The 25,303-nt window shown below is 34.8% G+C and overlaps 1 protein-coding gene across 1 annotated transcript; it reads left to right on the forward strand.

Annotated features, from left to right (window-relative positions):
* The first annotated feature begins 1,894 nt into the window (after nucleotides 1–1,894).
* On the forward strand, nucleotides 1,895–24,046 carry LOC145315918 (carboxypeptidase B-like). The gene is made up of 15 exons (XM_080156061.1): nucleotides 1,895–1,970; nucleotides 6,415–6,508; nucleotides 7,398–7,514; nucleotides 7,810–7,870; nucleotides 8,238–8,334; nucleotides 8,729–8,784; nucleotides 9,078–9,287; nucleotides 10,196–10,321; nucleotides 10,756–10,859; nucleotides 12,762–12,821; nucleotides 13,047–13,135; nucleotides 22,257–22,343; nucleotides 22,506–22,562; nucleotides 22,871–22,963; nucleotides 23,527–24,046. The coding sequence occupies exons 2-15, from the start codon at nucleotides 6,415–6,417 to the stop codon at nucleotides 23,584–23,586; spliced, it is 1,311 nt and encodes a 436-aa protein (XP_080012187.1). The 5' UTR covers nucleotides 1,895–1,970; the 3' UTR covers nucleotides 23,587–24,046.
* The last annotated feature ends 1,257 nt before the right edge of the window (nucleotides 24,047–25,303 follow it).

A 25,303-nucleotide genomic window follows, 5' to 3' on the forward strand; every position in this document is an offset into this window, starting at 1 on the left:
TGGAACCTATTGAACCTATAGCCCCATAGCCCAAAATTTAATTGGATTCTTAAATTGTTTATTAAACAAATATCACAATAAAGTTTGTATCTATGAAATAATATTTTCTGGAGAAAAAAAATTGTTAAAACCAGCCACATCATAACAAATTAAGTTTATTGATACTTGTCTGCAATATTCAAAATTAACAAACGAGTTAGCGGCATTCTGTGCGCTGGTACCCAAAGTCAGTCAGAAACTGCTAAATTCTTGCACATTCCATTATGCCAGTACCCAAAGTCTGAGACTCCTAAAAATTGAATATTCGATCCATTGTCCCCTCCCTTACTCCCTGGATTACAATCCTCTCAATAAGCACAATTACCTACAAAGTGATTTGAAAAATGTAAACAATATCATTTTTCATCATGATAATGTGTAATTATTCCACAGAATAACAAAAAATTCACCTAATTTTTGAAGAAAAAAAACATTAAAAATCAAATATGTTCTTTTTCTTGTTTTAAAGCTTTGGCAATTTTGTATAAAAGTAGCAGAATCAAAAAGAAAAATTTGCGTTTTTGTAATTTAGAGATGTTTATAATTGCTTTGTAAGACAGGGGAAAAGGACAATCGTAACTAAATGAATAATACTTCAAGAACTTTCAAAATTTACTAGCTACCAAAGGCAAAATCTCATACTGTTGACTACAGGGGGGGGAGGGGGTTAAAATATCATCCCCTAAATCCCTGTTAAGAACACCAATTCTTCCGTGTGCAAACTAAATAAGAGGGAGATATTTGATATGGGGCATTGAATTAACATAAAAACATATACAGGCAAGAGGGAGGGTAGGGGGTGGATGGGTGGGTATGTGGTTGGAGAGCAGGGCGTGGGCGTGGGGACACAGAAAGGCGCAAATTTAAAAGTCTCCTTCTTATTTACTTGAACCTACTAGTCCTAGTGAGTGAGTAGCAGTGATCACAAGGTCGTGTTTTTTACACGACTTTTGCCAAAAAGTCGTGTATTTTTAAAATTTTCTTGCCTTACCCCCGTCCCTTTTTAATTCCCCTTTCCCCCCTTTTTCTCCCCCCCCTTCCCTTTTTAAAAAAAAAGTCGTGTAAAAAAAAAATTTCATGTGAGATCCCTGGTGAGTAGCGAGTTTAGAGAAAGACAGCCAGTGAACACATACTATTGTTTACTTTATACTCAGTGATTTCATTTTCTATAGCATTTTGTTTTCATTTGCTCCAGTGTTTGATTATGTAGGATTAGTGCTACATATACATTGTGTAATGCAAGACAGGTCTCTATACAACAGAACTTGTATTCAGTTGTACGTTGATATGTGTCTCTAATACTCAGTGCATGTTAATTTGTGAAAATTAGTAGATATTAAACATAAAGTTAAATAGTGATTTTTTGGCTATAGTTAACAGTTTTTGGGAAAATTTATTATTTAGAATGTAAAGTGATGAATTGAAAAAAAATATTTAAAAATGGGCCTTAGCAACATTTTTTCCCATATATGTATTATTTAATTTTCCCGTTATTTCTAATTTAACCAACACAACCTTTTTTGGACGTATATATATGTACTGTAACAGTAGTTAATTTCTTTATACTCTTCTCTTTCTTTGGTTTTACATCTTTAATTTATTTAAGACTTTTACACGAAATTTTATACTTTTTCCAAAATATTTTTTACATTATTTGCCTTATTTTAGCCAATTATTAAGTATTTACAAATTAAAATCAAATAAATTTTTACAAAGAATAAACGTAACTTTAGTTGGCTGATTTTCCTTTATTTTGTAGATGCAAATATGTAGACCAATATAACGGACAACGGTACTTCAAATTAATCACTTGGAAGATTTTTTGAAAATTATTTTGGTTAAATCATATGTTATAATTAAATTTTTTCAGACCTTAAAAATGATTGTTACTTGATTCCAATTTGTAAATAGAATAAATTTAGAATTTTAAGGTAATTTATAAAAATGATTTGAAAGTGTATTATGTATCCTAAATTTTTGTAAGATTCTAAACCATCCTCTAACAACCAGTTTATTACTCTAAATGTTCATAACATAAAATCCTAAAAACCAAAGTCAATTTTCTTTGGAAACTTAACAAAAATCTTTTGTTGCAAAATTGCAAAAAAAAAATTGATTTAAACGACTTATGTTAATTAATGTATTTGAGTATTGCTGGAGATGCTACCATTGTCGTGTCTTTTTGTTATCAGGGCAATCATTGTTTAAAATCAACAGGACGATTCTATTATTTTATTTACTTTGTGTTGAAAAACCACTTGATATTTCTAGATTACAGCATATTATATGAATCTCTTTTCAAAGTTATTTTTTTGAATAGGAGAACTCTAAAGTTTCTGTATTTCATGAAGACAGTCACGACCTAACTGCAAAAAAAAAACATGTTTGTTACAAGACACTGATTTTATGGATCTTTCTTGATTTTAAGTCCCCTTATGTATACCAAACTCCAGATTGTGTATTAATCACCCCTTTAAAGGGCCAACCCATCCTCTTTTAAAGTTAAAATAGAAAATTGGCTTTTCTTTGATCTTTATGCCTTTCCAAAATTAGCACCTACCAAACCCTGATGAATCTTAAAATATATTCAAATTGCATTCACAAAATCCTTCCTTGGTAATTTAAAAAAAAACATCTATTGAATTTAAAAGCTATCTTGAATTAAAACCCTAAAGTTAAACTTTGAATAAATTTAAGATTATAAAGGCAAGTCAGAGAGAATTTAAATGGAGAATCATTTTTGATTCCAAACAATAAAAATGTGAAGATGGTTTTAACTTTTTGAATTTTCATAAATGATTGATTTCCATTTGTATGTCAATAATTCTCAACTTTTAAATTAAATTTTATTCTTAAATATATGGGGAAAAACTTATAACTAACATACTTTGTCTGGCCGTTCATTATTCTTTTCTTGATATTTTGTAAAATGAATTTATGTATCTGTGCTCCGCAACTTTTGGAAGTTGTCATCCCTGTATGTTTTAATGTTAAATAAATTGAACTTAATTAAATGATATGGAAGAAAAGTAGCACCACCTTTTTAAGGTGCAGTTGTATAAAGAAGAAAAACATGTCATTGTGGCCTCTTGGAGTGATTCACGTCAAAGGATTATTTTGAATTTAAATTTTTGAACATAAGTTTGAAAGTATAAGAATGACAACATCTTTAAAAGCGAAATTCTAAAACCAGCCGGTAGACAAACTAATATTAACACATGTAGGGAATCCGAACTTGATAAGCAGCAAATTTATAAGTCTAAACAAATTTGTTGTAAAGATGCTTAAATATAGGATGCTTTTTAAGTCTACTAGCGACTTTGCCCCAAGAGGTGATAAAAATTTTTTTTTGGCGAAATTCGTAAAAATACCAAGGAAATCTTCAGCAAAAAAAATAAAAAAGATGGGGGGGATTCTTGTTTTGTTTTTGGACTTACATTTTAGGACTTGTTCAAAAAGATGCTTCGCCTTAAATATTATACCTTGTTGTCCTAGAAATCAATGTTCAAAAATCAGACAAATAAGATAATATTATCATAATTAATTGTTGTCAAAAAGTTTTAATTAAATTTAAATGGATGTTTTGACTTTCTAATAACGATTATAAAAGTGCTACGCTTTCTAAATTGTCTCCAAGCAATCACCATGCAAAGTTAGAAATTCCTTAGTTACGTACGGATGGAAGTTCAGACCCTATTTACAGAAAAGCTTTGCTTTCAATATCTTATTTTTTGCATAAAAAAGACTGGAGTAAAAAATGAATGTAATGTGAATAACATTTTGGACTTTTAATTAATTTATTTCAATTCTTTATAAAAAAAAAGATATTTTATTTCAATATAGTTAGCACAATATTATAAGTAATTGAACTTAGTAATATGTAAAGTAAAAGGGCTGTTTATTGTTAAATGTGTGTGTTTTAGTCTGCCTGGCTTTGTCAGGCATGAATATAACAAATATTTTTTTGTAGTCGGTTCTGAAGAAAAAACATTATGGGAAATACGATAAGGAGGGTAAATATATAAATAGACAGAATTGCAGACCGACAGTCAGGGGCGTCTTGTAGAGTAGCTTCTTTAACAAAAATAGTTTCTGCATTTAATTCAAATAAATTCTTATTGTATCTAAAGCTTTTAAATGAAAGGCGGATTTTAAATTGGTTTTCTTTCAGAGACAGAATTTACTTTTTAAAAGCAAAGCTTTTCTATAACAAGGGTCGGTCCGTCCGTAAGGGATTGCTCTTTTCGTTAATTTAGGCATGTTAGAGTTGACCTATTGATTTCAAACTTGGCATGGTGATTTCTGTAGTAGTTAGGTTCGATTTAGAATGCGTTTATACATATAATTTATATTCTGCATATTCAGATCTGACACTCTTCGTTTGTCCTACTATTTCAGAGCTTCGCTCTTATGGATGTTGTCATCATTGTTTATTTAATACTTAAGACAATTAGGAATTTTGAATAGCAGGTTGACATTTCAATTGAACTACTAACTTAAATTTTAACAAGGACGTATTTAAAAATTTGTAAAAATTTGAAACTTAATATAAAACAGCGCGGCGATTTGGATCTAAAAAACGACTTCTTGTCGTTGATAAAGAGAGTAAATACCTTTTATTTTGGGGACTTTAAGATACTTTTAAAGATAATCTAGATGAGCAATTTTTTTAGTCGGGCATACCCTAGTTTTTGAATATCTGCGCTTCTTTTTGAAAATTGTCAATTTATATCATATGTGTGATGTAAATTGTCAAAAAAAGACATAAAATTTATTTTTTAAGTATTTTTATAATATTCATTTTATCATGATAAAAATATGGTGATATTTTTTCAACAGTGATATTTTAATTTTTTTGGAGGTTATGATTTGACAACTTTTCGATTTCCTTATTATCTTAATTAGATGTTAAACTTAAGCTTTGAAAACATTACAAAAATATATTAAAAATTAAAATATTAGTATCTATGTTTTATGGGTTTCTTCTAACCCAATTTTTAATTAAAAATAATTGTATTAGTCTTATTTGTTTAGTTAACTATCAAACCTTAGCAGTTAGCATGCATGAGTTTTAGAGCTCCTTAATTATATCAGATGCGACATTAATTATTTAAATCTAAAAGGCTTGACAAGCAGTTCAATGTACTTTAAAATGTAGAGCTTCATATAATTTATAGTTTGTTGTGTGAAATTTGCAAGAATAAAAAAAATGCAATTTAAAATCTTTAAGATAATGAAAAGTTATCTATCGCATCGTATTACAGACAGCTTTCCACGAAAATTAAAATAAAAATTTATAAGATAAAAATGGTTTTGTTATCCTCAAGGAGCCGAAGGCCCAGGGTAACAAAACTTGTATTACTTTTATGATTTTTATTTTAAAACTCATGGAAAATTGTCTGTAATATGATGATATACATGATTTTTTAGTATAGCTGAGAACCGGTTCTAATCAAGCGGATATTAATGGGTTTCGAAGCTATAATAATCTATTTTAAAATTTTCAAGATATACAAGTGGATATAAGGATACTATTGCATAAAGAAAAATGTACTCTTTGTATAGTTGTACAGTAAGACTGTTGCTAGGAATAAAAAAAAGTTTGACAGAGATGACTTTATGAAATATAAACTCAAAGAGACGTCTTGATATTAATACATATGTACATTTTTTTACTCGTGACATTCCAAATTTTAATTATCCAACTGCCTTGTGTGTGTTTTTTTCTTAAAATCACGCAACATTTGAAAGTAAAATGCAAAAACCCCTTCTAAATTTCCCCTAGTTTTCCTCCATTCTTAGCCATTAAATTACATTAGTGCCAGACTGTTGGGTAAAGCTTTTATTAATTAAGATGATTAGTAATATTTGTTATAGCTAATCTATTCTACATTTATGGTGTGTCAATTAACGCCATTCTTATAGCAAATCAAGCCATGTTAAAACCACCCTATCGCTTTCAAACTTTGCATGACGATTTAATTAATAATAAAGATAATTATTTTAAAAGCGGTATATTCTTATATTCATTACATGAAAGTAACATATGCTTTACTTCGTACGTAGCTAAATACCCCCCCCCCCTCGAACCAAAAAAAAGTTCATGGGCCTGTACTTACATGAGAACTTTTTCAGTCCCCACCCTAAAAGTTGATTATTATTTTCCATCAAGCTTCCCGTTTTTTAACCATATACTTCAGATTTACGTCTATTTTTGTTCAGACCTCCTTTTTTTTAGTTTTTAAAGCGTAGGTACTCCTTATTTGTTAGTGTTGGGATGTTTTATTGTCTAATTTGTTGAGGTTCGTTAATGTTTTATGGATATTGTCATCCTTGTTATTAATTATGTTAGTTAAAATAATTTTCAAATTTTAGATGAAGTGGACGTCAGCAATTCTGGTCGTTTTGACCCTAGTTTCCTCAACTCCAAACAGAGCAGAGGACAAAGTTTCATATGCTGGATATTCAGGTATAATGGTTGTTCTTGTTATTAGTTTTTTATATATTTATTTAAGGGAAAATAATTATTGGGGGTTTGGGGGGGGGGTGATATGGTTAGCTTTAGTATATAGTATGTTCACTTTTATTTACCCACCACAAAAATGTTTAAAACAAAAACAGAATTGATAGTCTAGTATAGCAGTTTAAGATATTTTAAGTAACACACACATAAAAAGACAAACAGATACACAGATAAACAATTAAGTAGATTAGTACGTGGGATTGTACAATTTCTACAAAATTTCAAATCATGAATGAAAATCCAAATATGATTATTGATCAACAAGGCTGCGTAGATTGAAATATGCAGAAAAAGAAAATATTACATCATAAAATATTATGTACAGATAAAAAATTAAAATTTTTTTATTAGGTTTCAAACCTTTAACCAAAACTTCATAAGATCCAATATAAAGATTTGTATGAAATTACAAGAATGGAATTAAGGGAACCGAAAACCTTAAAGAGTTGCTACGCGTAAAAAAATTTCCCTAGTTTCCAGTGCATAAAAAAGTTGCATAAATGCATCATATGAATTTTTTCAACTGCACAAATTTTTCATTTCCCTAAAAATAAAAAATCATGTACTATTAAAAAAATCTAACTTTAGCTAATTTGTTTCATAACTCTCACAAAAAAATTAACATCCTACGCTTGATATTATACTCATTTTTCCAACTCACTTTTGCAAATCTTGGCTTCCTTGACTAAACAAAATTTCCTTTGAACTGGAAATTTATCATTATACGTCTTTGCACTTAAAAAAAGTTGACGTTGAAATCCCCCTACATCCCCTTTCTGCACGCTCATGAATATATCTTAAGTATACATATCTTGTTTATGCGATCTTTTTCTAGTTGTTCAAGTTGGAGTAAATTCAACCGACGAGATGGTTGGGCTGGAGGCTGAGAGTGGTTGCGTCACCCTCCATGAGTGGTCAAAACATGGTGTCGGGTTTCTGTGTGATAGATTTCAGGAGAGTTCATTTACATTGTTTTGGATTAGCGGATACGCCCTTAGCGGCCTCTAGGGTGGTTTTAGCAAACAAACAAAATACATCTAAAACAACATTTTGAATGTAGATTATGGACGTTATTACTATAAAGCCAAAAATTACGAAACATAAACAAATTTTTTCTCGAATTATTTCAGTTGTTGTTTGTAACAGCAGGGTTTTGGGCTATTTATTGTCCCTCCCTTCCACTTTAAATATAGATATAGTTCACATACTTAAGGAAAATTTTTGTAAAAATGAACTAATGAAATATTAGTCTCCAAGATTACGACGAGCTGCCAAGTCCAAGCATATATCTACGAGAGTTTCTACTAGGTAAATACTTTTTGTGTCTATCTTTTCCACCAATCAAAAGTTACAGTTAATCTCTGGTATTTAAATATTTACTTTTTGATAATAATTACACCATTGATGTAAAAATAAGAAAAAAACGCCCTTTTACATTTTGATTAAATGTAAAGCTGAAGGAAATATTGTTTTTTTTTTATGTGAAATACCTGTCCCAAAAATGGACATGAACCTCATAAATTGGTCGCATCGTTTATACAGTAGGAGGGGAGGAGATGGGGTATCATTATTTTAGCCAGCTCCGATTCAAGTGGATATCTGGTGCAATATCCAAGTAATAATACATCTATTGTCCCAAAGAAAAATTATCCTTGGTAAAAAAATAATATTTAAGGCACCTAGACCGCCTGATCCGTGAGGAGCAAAGGAGTCCCAGATCAGCTGACCCTCAAAATAATAACAGACGTCTCAATGCAAGAAATAAGAATAGAGTAAGTTATTATATTGTTTTTTAAAAATATTTTAGTAGCGAGGCATCTCTATAAGTATGTGAAATCATTTCTTTTGCCTTATGTAACGCAACATTATTTTTCACTGTGTGTCTATTTTTCTCTTTCTCTCTGTCTTGATCTATCATTACTCTTTCACTTTTTTTATTTCTTTTTTACCGTATGTTATTGTTTTTATAAATCTTCGAAATTATTGGATATATAACCGTTTCTGTTTTGATCATCCCTTTGCCCAACAAAAGTTTATAAATAGGCAATTCTTTTTTAAATTGTCTCTCAGGCTGCTGGCTGTGACAAAACTTTGTCTTCAGATATTTTTTGGCGCTTTAAATCTTCATGAAATTTAAATTTTAATTATTTTTTTGTTTTGTTTTAGGGTCGAAGCGATATGTTATCTCACAATGCATATGTTGGTGTCGATGGAATTTACAGGTTCTATTATATTAATCTTTGCTTTGCTTTGTTTTAGCCTCTAGGAGCATCGATTTAAAAGGGTGTGGTAGATTCGTTGAGGTCGTCCATTTAATTTTAGTTTGATAATATAATATTAATCCCTAAAAGAAAAAAACTGACATAAAATTGTTATATCCCTTTTTTAACCCTTCGGCTGCAATCAAATTCTATTTTGTAATTGTTTGTAAAAGTATAAATTGACTCTTAAGCGATAAATTTTTCCAAAACCTAACACACATTAAGCTATATTTCCTTCGGGAAAATCTCAACAGGTTTCTCGATGCACTGCAGGACAGTTATCCCAACGTCAACGTCAAGTCCATCGGCAAAACCTTCGAGGGACGGGACATAAAGGTTGTGGTCGTGAACGAGGGCAGAGGCCTTCCCAAGCTGTTCATAGATGCGGGCATCCACGCCAGAGAATGGATTTCTCCAGCCGCCACTCTGTTCTTTCTGGACAGGCTCACTAAGGTCTTATCCAGGTAATGAAATAATAAGGGGTCTAGTGGCCGGTAAATTGATGTACATTCCCAATGATGATACTCATAATTACTCCTTCTTACAATTAGTGGTTGAAACGCTTTGACGCTCAACCAAATAAACCAACCAATTAAAATTCTAAAAAAAGTCCCCAAGGGTGTTTATCCAACTAATAAGAAAACATTATTATAAGACTTTGAGAACTAGTGTGATAAACAGCCCAGTGGCCCTTCCTTCCTGATAATAATGAAATTTTGATTGAATGTTACCACCATTTCAGACAAACAGACAGAGTGAGTGAGAACATTGTGAAAATATATATGAGCTTGTTCCATAATACTAAAACACAATCTTTATTCAAAAACAAAGATGACAACATCCATAAAATTGAAGCTCTTAAACGGTAGGACAAACGAACATAAACACTTGTAGAGTGTCATAACTGAATAATCAGAATATAAATGTTTAACAGTCGAGGCAAAATTATAAGTAAATTTGTTGAAAACTGCTTAAATACAGGATATTGTTTAAGGACATACTTACATGTTTAGTATTTGATTATATAGATGCTTCGCATATAATAGTATTTTGATGTCCTAGGACTCGGTATTTAAATAATCAGATCAATCGGATTATTTTATCACATAAAAAGTTGTTAAAAAAGTAAAAAATCAACATGTTTAAAATGGACGTACGGACATTCTGGTAACGATTATAGAGTTGCTTATATGCTTTCTAAATCGAACTTAACTACTACAGGAATCACCATGCAAAGTTTGAAATCGATAGGATAATTCTAACATGCCTAAATTTACGTAAAAAGCTATCCGTTCCAGACGTACGGACGGACCGACCCTAATTATAGAAAAGCTTCGCTTTTGATAACATTTAAAGATTGAATTTAATTTAGGCGAAAATCTAAGTCAACCCCACCAACTATCGGAGAGAAGTATGAGTGGCACATTGTTCCCCTGGCCAATCCTGATGGGTATGAGTTCTCAAGGACGTCTGACAGAATGTGGCGGAAAAATCGCAGGTATTGTCGGTTAATAACTTTCCAACAGTTTGAATTAGTTCTTAAAAGTAATATATTTTTTCACTGGATGAAGACTATTCGTCGGTATCATGATAAGGGAAAAATTATCGTCAAATTAGCTTGCTAACATGGAACTCGTTTATTGGTCAGTTCGCTCATCCAGTAGGAGAAAAGGGGATGGGTGGAAGGGGGAAATTGTTGTTTTAGCGCGCTGCAAGTTGCAACATCCAAGTAATTTTATTTTTATTATTTTTTGATATTTAAAATATTGCATCTATATTTTAAGTATCATTGCACTGTTTCCAACTAGTCTTAATTTTTTATTGAATGACTTATTTATTAATTTGTTTACTTAAAAGCTTATACCTATGCATTAAAGAAATATTTTCTTTTTAATTGAAAACAATCAACATGATTTTCTCTGTTCATTTTAGGCGATTTTCTGATTCCAAATGTGTTGGAGTTGATTTGAATAGAAATTTCCCCCAAGGATATGGAGTGGGGGCATCCAAAAATCATTGCAGTGAAGTTTATCAAGGTAAACAATGAAGTGATATTTCATATGAGAGTAGTAGACTAATAATTTTTAACTGCTAAATATATCAAATTATTTCTGTGCCAAAAATTTACCTTTATTGAAACACACAGTAGAGCTACTAAAATCATCCTTTTTACAGAACCAAATCCCTTTAGTGAGACTGAGGCTAGAGCTTTTAATATTATATTATTTATAAGACAAAGTCTCTTTAGTGAGGCAGATAGTAGAGCTGTTAATATTATAATATTTATAGGACAAAATCCCTTTAGTGAGGCAGAGAGTGGAGCTATTAATATCATACTTTTTATAGGACCAAGTCCCTTTAGTGAGCCAAAGAGTAGAGCTTTTAATATTATACTATTTATAGGACCAAGTCCCTTTAGTGAGACTGAGACTAGGGCTTTTAATATTATATTATTTATAAGACCAAGTACCGTTAGTGAGGCAGAGAGTAGAACTATTAATATTATATTATTTATAGGACCAAGTCCCTTTAGTGAGGCAGAGAGTAGAGCTATTAATATTATATTATTCATAGGACCAAGTCCCTTAAGTGAAGCAGAGAGTAGAGCTATTAATATTATATTATTTATAGGACCAAGTCCCTTTAGTGAGGCAGAGAGTAGAACTATTAATATTATATTATTTATAGGACCATGTCCCCTTAGTGAGGCAGAGAGTAGAACTATTAATATTATATTATTTATAGGACCAAGTACCTTTAGTGAGACAGAAAGTAGAGCTATTAATATTATACTATTTATAGGACAAAATCCCTTTAGTAAGACAGAGAGTGGAGCTATTAATATCATATTATTTATTGGACCAAGTCCCTTTAGTGAAGCAGAGAGTAGAGCTATTAATATTATATTATTTATAGGACCAAGTCCCTTTAGTGAGGCAGAGACTAAAACTATTAATATTATATTATTTATAGGACCAAGTACCTTTAGTGAGGCAGAGAGTAGAGCTATGAATATTATATTATTTATAGGACCAAGTCCCTTTAGTGAAGCAAAGAGTAGAGCTATTAATATTATATTATTTATAAGACCAAGTCCCCTTAGTGAGGCAGGGAGTAGAGCTATTAATATTATATCATTTATAGGACCAAGTCCCTTTAGTGAGACAGGGAGTAGAGCTATTAATATTATATTATTTATAGGATCAAGTACCTTTAGTGAGCCAGAGAGTAGAGCTATTATTATTATATTATTTATAGGACCAAGTCCCTTTAGTGAGGCAGAGAGTAGAGCTATCAATATTATACTATTTATAGGACCAAGTCCCTTTAGTGAGAGAGAGTGAAGCTATTAATATTATATTATTTATAGGACCAAGTCCCTTTAGTGAGACAGGGAGTAGAGCTATTAATATTATATTATTTATAGGATCAAGTCCCCTTAGTGAGCCAGAGAGTAGAGCTATTAATATTATATTATTTATAGGACCAAGTCCCCCTAGTGAGGCAAAGAGTAGAGCAATTATTATTATATTATTTATAGGACCAAGTCCCCTTAGTGAGGCAGGTAGTAAAGCTATTAATATTATATTATTTATAGGATCAAGTACCTTTAGTGAGAGAGAGTGAAGCTATTAATATTATATTATTTATAGGACCAAGTCCCTTTAGTGAGACAGGGAGTAGAGCTATTAATATTATATTATTTATAGGATCAAGTCCCCTTAGTGAGCCAGAGAGTAGAGCTATTAATATTATATTATTTATAGGACCAAGTCCCTTTAGTGAAGCAGAGAGTAGAGCTATTAATATTATGTTATTTATAGGACCAAGTCCCCTTAGTGAGGCAGGGAGTAGAGCTATGAATATTATATTATTTGTAGGACCAAGTACCCTTAATGAGGCAGAGAGTAGAGCTATTAATATTATATTATTCATAGGACCAAGTCCCTTTAGTGAAGCAGAGAGTAGAGCTATTAAAAATTACGTTGAACAACTTCAGGAAAGATTTACTGTTTTATCAATAGTTTGGGTTAGGGCCCCCCGCATGGGTTAAGCATAGGAAACTGCCTTCCATTATTTTCAATCCATTTTTTGTAACATAAGGGGTGAGCAGACAGCTAAGGGGAATATCCAGTTTTGATGTTGTATTAATTTTTAGTCTGATTTGAAATATTTTGAGAAAGTGATAGCACACACAAAAAAAAACAAAATCTTGAAACTGTAGAATATTCGAGTGGCTGTGTCTGTTCATTCATTTGGCAATGTGTTGATATATCCGTGGGGATACACTAATAAACCTCATCCTAATCAGGTAAACCCAAGTGATACCAGGAAATAGTTTTTTTTTGCCAGAAACTGTGCGTGTATTATTGATGAAGCCTTTCCAGAAAAAAAAGACTAACCGTGGATAGCCTACTGTCTCAACCATGACACTTTGGTTGAGCTTGGACTTCCGAATTAGCGGGAAGTTCACGAGATCAGTTGGTGATCAGACAAAACCCCCAATACCAGGAACCATCAAGATTCAACAGCAGGTTTGAATATAGATTTATTGATGAAATTATTTCAAAAGACCTGAAATTACAAGATCAATTAATAAACAGAATAAAATATTATTCGTTATCTTAAAACTTTGAGCACTAAAAAAAATCTTTTTCTTTTCTTATGGTTAAAGAATCTTTGGAAACTTTGGCTTTAAAGGCAAATTATTTGGTTTAATAAATCATTGTTAAATGCAACAATAAGGCACATAAAAATTACTAAAACATATATTAATCATAATTAAGTTTCATGCTTAGCTGGCTAAAGCCTTTTTTAAAACTACATATAATCGTCCTACACACCATACTTCTTAATCAAATTAACAAATTCTACCTGAAGCTCTTATGGTTTCAAATCCCTGATATACTAGGGTAGTTCACACTCAATGAGACCAATGATAGGCCCAATTTTGTTCTCCGCAATCTTCACACTCTCATATCTCATTCAAAAGTAAGAACGTGCGCTTCAAAATAAACAAACACTCTATGCCGCGCCACATTATGAAAGGAAAGCCCTAAAAGACGACATTTGCGCTTTGTTTTTGGTTTAATGATAAGGAATTTAATTTCGAACTTGATAAACACAAAGCTTCCTCGAAAAGAGGTTAAGACACACCCCCCGTTTGAAAGTCAAATTAACTTCCTTAACGAGATTCAAGGTTTTTTTCGCGCTGAGCACTAGCAACATTTCTCACTAAACTCAACTCACCATAATCACATGAGAATGGCCACATCCCGAAAACGTGACAATTTTGCTCCTAACTAAATGAAACCCCGTGAAATGCATACACAATATTATACTCCTCACTAGGACTCATAATACCTCACATTTTAGGATAGAAGGATGGGGATTGGTTTGTACCATACAACATTCCATGCACATGACAATCACAAGATCACATACACAATCCTAAAATAGATAATCCTATTAATCATGATGTTGTAAATATAACAACTACACTAATAATAATCATTTCATAATCAATAGGTAATAAATCATTATTAATAAATCAATAAGTACCTACGAAATCAGGTTGAAATGTAAATGTAAACAATAATGGTAAAAATAAAACGAAATAAATCTTAGACAAGAAAATTAAGATTTATAGGTACTTAAAACTAAATTTGTTAAGCATCAAAAAGAGTAGTAAGAAAAAATTTTTCAAAATCCTTGGGCAGAAAGTTTTTCAAACCTAATGAATAAGAACTGTAATATCTTAATCAACAAATAAAACTTTTTAATACTTAAAGAATAGCAAATATTAATATCTTCGTTAGAATTTTCATTGAAATTATGAAAAAAATACCAATTTTTCTTTGTAAAAAAAAACTTTAAATATGAATTTTCAATCATTCCTTGATCTGAATAAAAATGTTTTACTTGATTGAAATTCATATATAATTTTAAAAAAAATCTGCTAAAAATACTTGATTTTTTTTCATAGAATAAATATCGAATCACGCAACCTCGACACATTTATTCCTTTTTGTTAAACTTTTCAGGTAAGTTTTAAAATGAATTGTACTTTTGAAAAGAAATTAAACTCAATAAAATTAAATTTGAGCATATGAAATAGAAGAATATTTAATCGCATTTCATTTGATTCTTATTTTAGGCATAAAAATAGGCATATGAAAAATGTGGCTTTTTACTAAAAAAAATCTCAATTTCCATAAAATAAGAATCAATTATTAATCATAATTTTTAACAACTGCCTGACTGATACAGCATGTTCTTCTAGGGGAGATTTATCCGTCAGTCTGAACAAGACTCTTGCCGTCTTTCTTCCATCCTCAATTCTCGTCACTCGGCCCATCCTCAAACATCTCATCAGCGGATTGGTACTCGTAACCAGAACTACATCTCCATCAGCTAGTGGCTCTGCCATCTCATCCTTCCACTTGGACATCCGTAATATCTTCGGTAGGATCTCCTGGCGGTAGGCAGTCCAAAACTGGGCAGATAAATCTTCCAACAACTTCAACCTGGAGGAAATTTGGTCCTCCGGTTTCATCGCCACATTGCACAACGGCTGGCGGTCAACATTTCCCAGCAGCTGGCCAGGGGTAATTAGCCGCCAATTCTCCACGTCGTTCGCAGCTTCAATCGTCAGTGGTCTGCTATTCATAATTTTACTGACCTCCGCCAACAGCACCAGGAGCTCGTTGAAATTAACAGAACTATTCACCAACTTCTTGGACAGCAATCTCTTGGTTAATCCCACCATTTTCTCAGCCTGCCCAATATAATGGTGGGCTCGGGCCGGGATCTGAGACCAAGAAAACTCTACCTGGCTGCCCAACTTCTGCTCTAAAACCTTGCGAGCACCGGATAATTGTGTGCCCATGTCGCTTACTATGATCTTCGGCAGACAATGAACAGCTTCCAACTTGCGCAGGGACAACAGGATACTGCTGGTATCATACTTTTCCAAGGCATCTAACCACAACGCCCCTGAGAATCTGCAGACCACCACGAACACCCACACCTTCTTCGTTGCTGTCTGACTCCTCGTTTTGGCGGCAGCTCTCCTCGTAACCAGCGGACCCATCAGGTCGACTTGCACAGCTTCAAAAGGCCTGCTCGGGACCAACTTGTCAGGTAACACCTCCTTCATGGTAGCACGACATTCCTTAGCCCTCTCAACACTGCAGGGCCAACATTTCTTCACTTCCATGATGGCCAACCTCCTTGCCTTCACAATCCAGCACCAACGGCGGCTCTCAGCTAAAGTTCCACGGACACCAGAGTGAAGCTCAACATGCGCTTCTCTCATAAAAACAGCAGCTAACCAATTACCAGGCTCCAAAATTATTAAACCTGGCATGTCTTCAAATATCATTTTACGGCCGCCAGTAATGGCGTCAATGACTGGCTGTCCTCGACCAACCATTTTAAGAATCCTCATCTCCCTGGTCACATAATTTCCACCGGGACCAACGACAGGCCAGGTCAATGATACTTCATGCACTAATGGATTTAATGACGCATAATTGCCTTTAGCATCATTTATCCACTCATCCTCTTGGCTTCGTGACACAATGAAAAGTTCCGCCGCCGCCATAAAATTGTACAAAGACGGCTTGTACACAGCATCTGCGGCTGCTACATGACTACCAGCGGCTGTAGCCTTACCTTCTTGTCTGCTCTTTAGCTTCTTCAACCAGGTGTTCGCAACTTGCAGGACAGCTGCCATAATACGTTTGGCCTGTCCAAATGACCTCCTGTGCTTAAACCTAAAGACATCTTCAGCGGCTTCTCCGGCAACTTTCATTGAACATAACTTAACCATTTTGGTATTCAACTCCTCAGGGGGTAAAACCTGCTTGACTTCTTCGGCAGTTTTCACCGGCCACGCACTTTCATCATGGCGCAACCATTCTGGGCCCAATCTGTACCTGGAACCTGGTCCCAAATCTGATACTTTGCAGGTGCTTCTGGTGCCCAAATCTGCAACGTTTTGCGTCCCCGGGACCCACCTCCAGTCATCCTTGTTGGTCGCAGATTGAATTTCTCCAATACGATGAGAATTAAATGTGTTCAACATAGCACTGTTGGAAACTATTTGTGATAAAACACACGATGAATCAGTAAAATACATCACTCTGATAACATCAAAAGGCAGGGCATCTCTGACGGACTTTGCCAACCTTGTGGACATCTGGCACCCCATCAACTCAAGGCGTGGAATTGACTCACACTTGACCGGCGCAACTCTTGACTTGGTGGCTAGCAGAAACGTTTCAAAACCTTGTCTAGTTGGCCACCTCAAATATGCATTAGATGCATAAGCCTCTGATGACCCATCCGAAAACATCATCAAGGATGGAAGGCCAGTTGGTTCATCCGGGACCACACAACGGTCAAACTCCAATTTAGCGACCTCAGCTCTGTCCTCCAGCGACTGAACAAGTTCATCCCGTAGACTTTTTGGAATGAAATCTTGCCAGCCCAAATTCAGCAAACAGGTTTTCCGCAGGACAAGTTTAATTCTCAACAGAATAGGGCTGCAAAGCCCGATCGGGTCGAAGGTTTGGGCGGCGAACCTATGGACCATCTTCTTTGTCAGATTCTCGTCCAAGGCGTCCTGGAGGTTGTACAAATCAGCATCCTCTTTCACCTTCCTTCCCTTGACTTTACCATCTTGATTGACTCTTGTGGCGATGGACAACACATCGGTGGCTGGCTTCCATATCAGCCCGAGAACCTTGGTATGCTGGCAATCATCTCCAGAATAAATGACTTGTTTGAAGGAAAAACTACCCTTACCGATAATCCTGTCGGCCTCTTTCATCATCTCCTTGGCTTCTGGCTTCGATCCTGCTCCCGAAATAACGTCATCTATGAAGCTGTGCTTCTCAAGCTTGACTGCAACTGGAATCTGAGGTAACTTGAATTCCTCATCAGGGTAGGTAGGTATTTGTGGCTCCTTCCATAATTCAGGTTTGGCAACAATTTCACTACCATTTATTTTTCCCTCTCCATACATCTCCTTGACCTCTGCTTCACTCTTTCCGCCGAACAGGCGGGACGTCAACTTCAGGGCTGTAACTGCCAAATTTCCCGCAGCTAACTCGCCGAAATTTACAACTTTGGTCAGGTAAATTTCAAGTGGACCATCTGGCGTCGGGGAAAATAAAACTCTCTTCATCTGGCTGTCGAACTCTGTGGCCAGGATGGAGTTATAAAACTTGGAGATATCCGCGGTTATACCAACCTTGTAACCGCGGAAAAGCATCAAATGATAAAATATCTTCTGCATTGGCGGCGGGCCTCCCAGCATTATGTTATTAAAACTGGTACCCTTGAACGTCAGAGAACTATTTGCACACAATCGCATGGGTGTGGAACTTGAATCCTCCTTGAAGGCAACCACTATTGATGAACAAGACTTAGGTCCTTCATACTGCAACTCTTCAGGCGTGGCTTTTTGGAAAACGCCTCTTCTTATGGCGTCGTTGAATACCTCCACATACATTCCATAGGTACCTTCCTTGACCATCCTGGCACGATCCTTTTCAGCAATTTTGCGGGCTAAACTCTCATTGTAGGGTAAAGTGTGAGGATCTTCAATATAAGCATATTGACCTGTCCACTTGTTGGACTGCAAGTCTAGTGTTAAACCTGCCTCAATTATCCTCTGCCTCTCACGCTGGTCCCAGGTAGTGCCGTCGGCCATAGCCTTACACTCTTGACAAGCAGTACATCCTGGACAAAGTGCCTGCGGCTGTATGCCAAACGATTCAGACGTCAGAAAGTCTGGCAAAGTGCCTCCACTGACACTGACAGCCTTATAAGCCGACTTTTGATCTCCAGCTCCACCATCAGCACTCGTACAGATAAAACCACTACCAAAAATGGTTCGCCACAACATAGACTGGCCCACTTTCTGGTAGGTTGAAGGAAACACGTCAGGATGTGTATTTCCAATGATGATATCTAAGCTTCCACTAATATATGTAAACCTTTCTGGCGGCATTTTAAATATCTCGGCGGCAGTTTCGGGGTGGACCGAGCGCATCTCGTTGGCCCCGCCGAGGGTAGGCATGACAGCTGCCTCAAACTCCCTCAGATTGCCGTCCCTATCCTTCAAATAAAACACAACATTGCGGCAGGAAGACTCACTGCCATCAGCTACAGAAATCGTTGTATATCTGCCAGTAGATTTCAGCTTCAACTTGTTGGATAACTTCTCAGATACAAGTGGCAAATTTGCCCCGGAGTCAAACATTACCGTGGCGTGGCAGGTGCCGCCGCCAGGTGCTACAACAGGAACTAACTGAAGTAAGAAGGTACAGGGGCTGGGTGCAGAACTTGACTTGTAGACTGTATTCACACCAGCACTAGCCTCATGGAGTAACCTGGAATGGTATCTGTCGCAATTATTAGTACCACAAACACCAAGCTTCTCAGATTTATTACACTTGTCAGCAGTATGGCCGTCGCACAAGCAGAGTTCACATAACTTCTTCTGCTGGACAATTTTCTTACGGTCAACCACATCCATCTTCTTAAACGTGAGGCAACGGAAAATCGGGTGCTTCTCCTTGCAGCTCTCCACAGGACATGCACTGTTCCACTTGGAAGCCTTGCCCTTTCCAGCCTTTCCATTCTTATCGTCGCTGCGGCCAGATACTTGCGCGGCGGCAGCTCTATCACGATTTCTCTTGCCGGCGCCATTATCATAAGACATATCACCGGCCAACATGGCACCCCTGGTCCTCTCCAGCAGTTCAACAATCTTCGGGATGTTGGGTTGGTTCATGCTACCTAGCTCCATCATAATTTTGTCTCTCAAATTTTCAGGGCACTTGTCTTTAAAAATATGAATGAGAGTTAGGTGGTTGTAATCCTTAGCTGCAGAACCAACGATGGCTTCTACCTCCTGCATCATGCTCTTGAAGGTAGCAATTGCGCTAACCACGTCCACAGGTTTATCCACAGGTTTCATCTTGTTCAACTTAGTTAAAATCCTCATGAACCGGCGAGTATTTGATAAAAACATCTGGTCAAGAAACGCCCATTGTTCATTGTGATCTCTAATCGCTGACACTTGCTTGCGTAGTTCCGGGTTGGTTATCACCTTCTCCATACACAACATCAGACTTAATCTCTGGTCAGCAAATCCATAACCAGAGCAAAGATCCTTAAAGACCTGTTTAAAGTTTGGGTAATCCGTGTCAGTACCGTCGAACGACGGCAACAAACTGTTGTCCCAGCGCCCATACTGCGGGTTGGAACTCCGAATATCCACAGCAGACATACTTCTGGAGAGCATGGCAGGTGTCCCACTCTCATCCAGATTAGATGAACGACGTTCCATCTCTCTAAGCCTTCGGTACATATCACGTACTTCTTGGCGCAACTCCACGGAAATTTTAAGCACTCCCATGTCCATCTTCACCTTCTCAATGACGTCAAGGTTCCTGGCGACAGTGCTTGACCTCGCGTCATCTGAATCATTGTCAAGCCAGTACAGAATTTTTGTACACTGCTCCAACGACGCATAAACTTTATCTGCAACAGTTTTCTGCTCACTAGCTTCATCCAAATCACGCTTAAACTCGCGCAGCTCACTAGTCTCCACGGCAGGTTTTAGACTTTTTATTAGGTCAGATTGGTCCTTGACCTCACTAAAAATGTCACGAATTGATTTTACATTCACATTTTCACATGAACTAAAACTTTGGCAGGCTTTTAGATTGTCATAAAACAATTTTAACTGTTCATCAAAAACTTCTAGCCTTTCACTGCCAATAGCGATTGCTCGCTCAATTTTCTGCTTTTTGGTTAGTGGCATATTGATTCACTAGGTACTTATTTCACAGAAAAATTGTCACAGTTTATTGCATCAATAATTCACTAGATGCTATTGATCTCTTGATGAATGCTAACGCCTATTCATCAGATATTTTGAAATTGTCTCAACCATGACACTTTGGTTGAGCTTGGACTTCCGAATTAGCGGGAAGTTCACGAGATCAGTTGGTGATCAGACAAAACCCCCAATACCAGGAACCATCAAGATTCAACAGCAGGTTTGAATATAGATTTATTGATGAAATTATTTCAAAAGACCTGAAATTACAAGATCAATTAATAAACAGAATAAAATATTATTCGTTATCTTAAAACTTTGAGCACTAAAAAAAATCTTTTTCTTTTCTTATGGTTAAAGAATCTTTGGAAACTTTGGCTTTAAAGGCAAATTATTTGGTTTAATAAATCATTGTTAAATGCAACAATAAGGCACATAAAAATTACTAAAACATATATTAATCATAATTAAGTTTCATGCTTAGCTGGCTAAAGCCTTTTTTAAAACTACATATAATCGTCCTACACACCATACTTCTTAATCAAATTAACAAATTCTACCTGAAGCTCTTATGGTTTCAAATCCCTGATATACTAGGGTAGTTCACACTCAATGAGACCAATGATAGGCCCAATTTTGTTCTCCGCAATCTTCACACTCTCATATCTCATTCAAAAGTAAGAACGTGCGCTTCAAAATAAACAAACACTCTATGCCGCGCCACATTATGAAAGGAAAGCCCTAAAAGACGACATTTGCGCTTTGTTTTTGGTTTAATGATAAGGAATTTAATTTCGAACTTGATAAACACAAAGCTTCCTCGAAAAGAGGTTAAGACACCTACAGAGGTCGAGATACACCTTAAAGTAGTCATAACACCCATCCTCCTTTAAATAAATTGAAAACAAGTGGGGAGCGGTGGTTAGTTTTTTTCCTATGGTTAACCCAATAGAACCTAACATAAGTAATAAAAAAACTCACCCCCCCCCCACAATCAAATTTGTTCAATTTATCTCAAAATAATGGAGGGGGGGTTAAGGCTAAATATACCAATGTAGTACTTTGTTAAAAAAAACTGTTAAATTTATATCCCTATAGATAGTAGGGTTGGGCCGGATATCCGGTGTGGCCGGATATCCGGCCATTTTCAATATCCGGCCGGATACCGGATATTGAAACTATCCGGCCGGATATCCGGCTCTATAATTTTTTATACTTTACACCAAAAATCTCTGCTTTTAAAAATCTTAAATGGCTATAATTTTCTTATTATTGAAGCTAGAAGAACATTTTTTCTGAATAAGTTTAACTTTATGTAAATTTATTTAAGATTTCTGAAGAAATTTTTGTTTACTACTTTAATATCTGGTAATTTGGCCGGTTATCCGGTAATTTGGCCGGATAACCGGATATCCGGCGTTGGTCGGATATCCGGCCGGTTACCGGATATCCGGCATTTGAAATCAACCGGATATCCGGTATCCGATATCCGGCCAAAAAAGTATCCGGCCCAACCCTAAAGATAGGTTAGCTATTTATAGCCTGCACTTATAAAATAAATTTTCCTTTTCAGAGGGAACTTCATCGTATCGCGAGCTCCGTGGCAAATGCTATCAGAAATATCACTGGAGAAGTATATCAGCCAGGAACAGCCAAACAGGTAAATAGCGTACAGATGAAGGCTTGTTTTTCAGTAACTATTGAAATCTTAAGCTTCAGACAATAAAACCCTACTGTGCATTTTTAACATGCAGAAAATTAATATCTGGGGGATAATATGCTTATGATGGTGCTACAAATTATGATATATTTAAAAATTAAGGTATTTGGAAACTGGGGAATAGCTGGAGGTGCTACAGATGATTATTATATTACAAAGGTAATAAAATTTATTAGAAAATGGTAAAATTATGTGCAAAAGGAAGAATTTGCAAGAACTAGGAAGAATTAGTGAGGTGGTGGACAGAAGTAACCTTCCTTAAGTACAAGTTTCTAAGAAAAAGGAAAGGAAATAGCTTTCCTATACCCTAGGAAGGCAATTTATGATCCAAAATATATGTATAATGTCAAATGAAGAGCGAATGTTGCCATAAACAATTAAAGGTAGCTGCAGTTACTATATTTGGCCGTTGTTATTACATATTGCTCGAGCTAGCAACAAAACATATTTCAAATTATACTTTTTAGGGAATCTTATACAGCTTTACAATGGAGCTTCCAGAGCAGGGAGCAGATGGAACTGAACATGGCTTCCTTCTGCCTCCTTCTAATATCAAAAGGGTAATAATATTTGCTATGTGTAGTCCAGACTTTGTCCAAGCCAGAATTGACTAAATCCAGTCCAGACTTTACTACCTGTCCAGTAAAGAATTTGATATATCCAGTCCAGATTTTGCTAATTGTTCAGTCCAGACTTTGCTCTGTCTAGTACAGACTTTACTAACTGTCCAGTCCAGAATTTACTACATCCAGTCCAGACTTTACTAACTGTCCAGTCCAGACTTTGTTATCTGTTCAGTCTAGACTTTGCTGTGTTTAGTCAAGACCTGACTTGCTCTTTCCAGTCCAGACTTCTTTGTCTACATATATTTCTAAGCCTATAATCCAGACTGACTTTACTAACGGTCCAGTCCAGAATTTGATATCTGTTTAGTCCATACTAATGTGCTTATTCCAGACCAGACTTTACTCTGCCCAGTCGAGACTTTGACTAGATCTAGTCATGACCTGACTTGCTCTCCCAATCCAGGTTTCACTCTGTCTAGTCCAGAATTCACTTTTTTCAGTCAAGACTTCTGTCCATTCCATACTTTGTTCTGTTTATGAATGATATTATTTTTTAGGTTGGTAGACATTTGAGCGCGGCCCTCACAACATTAGCAATCATGGCAAATAATAATTAAATCATCAAATTTAACCAACTAAACGGGCGTAATGGCGTATTTCGCATATTTTTCTTTATACATTAAGTCACTTTAATTATTTAGTTAAAAAGGATAGTGTTTAAAGACAAATTAATTAGTAATGATATATTTTTTTGTATAAAAATGATTTTGACTTAATTCTTTCGTAAAATCTTATTCTTAAAAAATTAAATTTTCTTTGAATACGCGAAAATGGCTTTACAAGGCTTCCCTGTAAATATGTAGAAAAACTTCTGTGATTAAACTGGGCATTATTTAGATCAATTTTTGTACATATTTTATTTTATTGTTATTTTTTCCGAACAAAATTTTCTGTTAAATCCAAAAGTATAAATTTTTAACTTAAATTTGTTTTAAAAATGCTAAGTTCCTTTTATATTATTCAATATTTTAAATTAATGTACATACCTATATGTAAATAAATTAATTATTTCACTCATGTGAATAAATCTTTTTTTTATATTTATATCTAGTGAAAGGGGACTATCCACGAACAAGAGCAAGTGATTCTAAGCATCTTCCAGCATTGACCCATAGTATTTTTTAGTGAATATACTAGATTTATGTTTAATATTTGCTTTATTGACTAAAAAGTTAGGTTTCGCCATAGTTTTATATGAAAAAAACTTTGAAATGTAAAGCAATATCATCAAATGCTGTAAATTGCAAAAGTACATTAATTAAACTGTTTACAAGTTATTAACCCTTTTTCTAAATATACATTTTTAATCACAATAATTTATTTTGTGCCAAAGCTTTTAAACAACAGTTTGAACTCATCAAAACATTCGATGATATTGCACCAAACAATGCTTAACATTTCAGAGTTTTTAAAAGCGAAGCTTTTCTATAATTAGGGTCGGTCCGTCCGTACGTCCGTCCGTCCGAGATAGATAGCTTTTATTCGTTAATTTAGGCATGTTAGAATTGTCCTATCGATTTCAAACTTTGCATGATGATTCCTGTAGTAGTTGGGTACGGTTTAGAAAGCGTAGCAACTCTATAATCATTACCAGAATGTCCGTACGTCCATTTTAAACATGTTGATTTTTCTACTTTTTTAACAACAAATTTTCAAGTGTTCTTATTATCCGTTTGATCTGATTTTTGGTATATTGATTCCTAGGACAACAAAGAACAATATTATAAGCGAAGCAACTCTATAATCAAGTCCAAAAATGTAAGTATGTCCATAAACATTATCCTGCTTCAAGCAGTTTTTCAACAAATTTATTTACAATTTTGCTTCGACTCTTATACTTTTAAATTCTGATTATTCAGTTCAGATACTATACAAGTGTTAATGTCCGTTTGTCCTACCGCTTCAGTGCTTCGCTTTTATGGATGTTGTCATCCTTGTTTTTTATAAAACCAAGGTGAAACCTAACTTTTTAGTCGATAAAGCAAAAATAAAACATAAACCTAGTATATTTACTAAAAAATACTATGGGTCAATGCTGGAAGATGCTAAGAATCACTTGATAGTCCTCTTTTATATTCTTTTTTTCTGTAATAATATTTGAATAAAGTGTAAAAATCTTTTACATCAGCGATTTTAAAAGCGAGGCTCTTCTATCATTTCGGTCTGTATGCCTTGTCGATAATTTAGACATGTATTTGATTTTTGACTTTACATTCTGATTCCTGTATATACTAGTTAAGGTCCGTTTTCGAAAACGTAGCAATTCTATAATAA

Source organism: Acartia tonsa, chromosome 4 (assembly GCF_053477335.1).
Source record: "Acartia tonsa isolate MP-2025a chromosome 4, ASM5347733v1, whole genome shotgun sequence".
Taxonomy (NCBI): Eukaryota; Metazoa; Arthropoda; class Copepoda; order Calanoida; family Acartiidae; genus Acartia; species Acartia tonsa.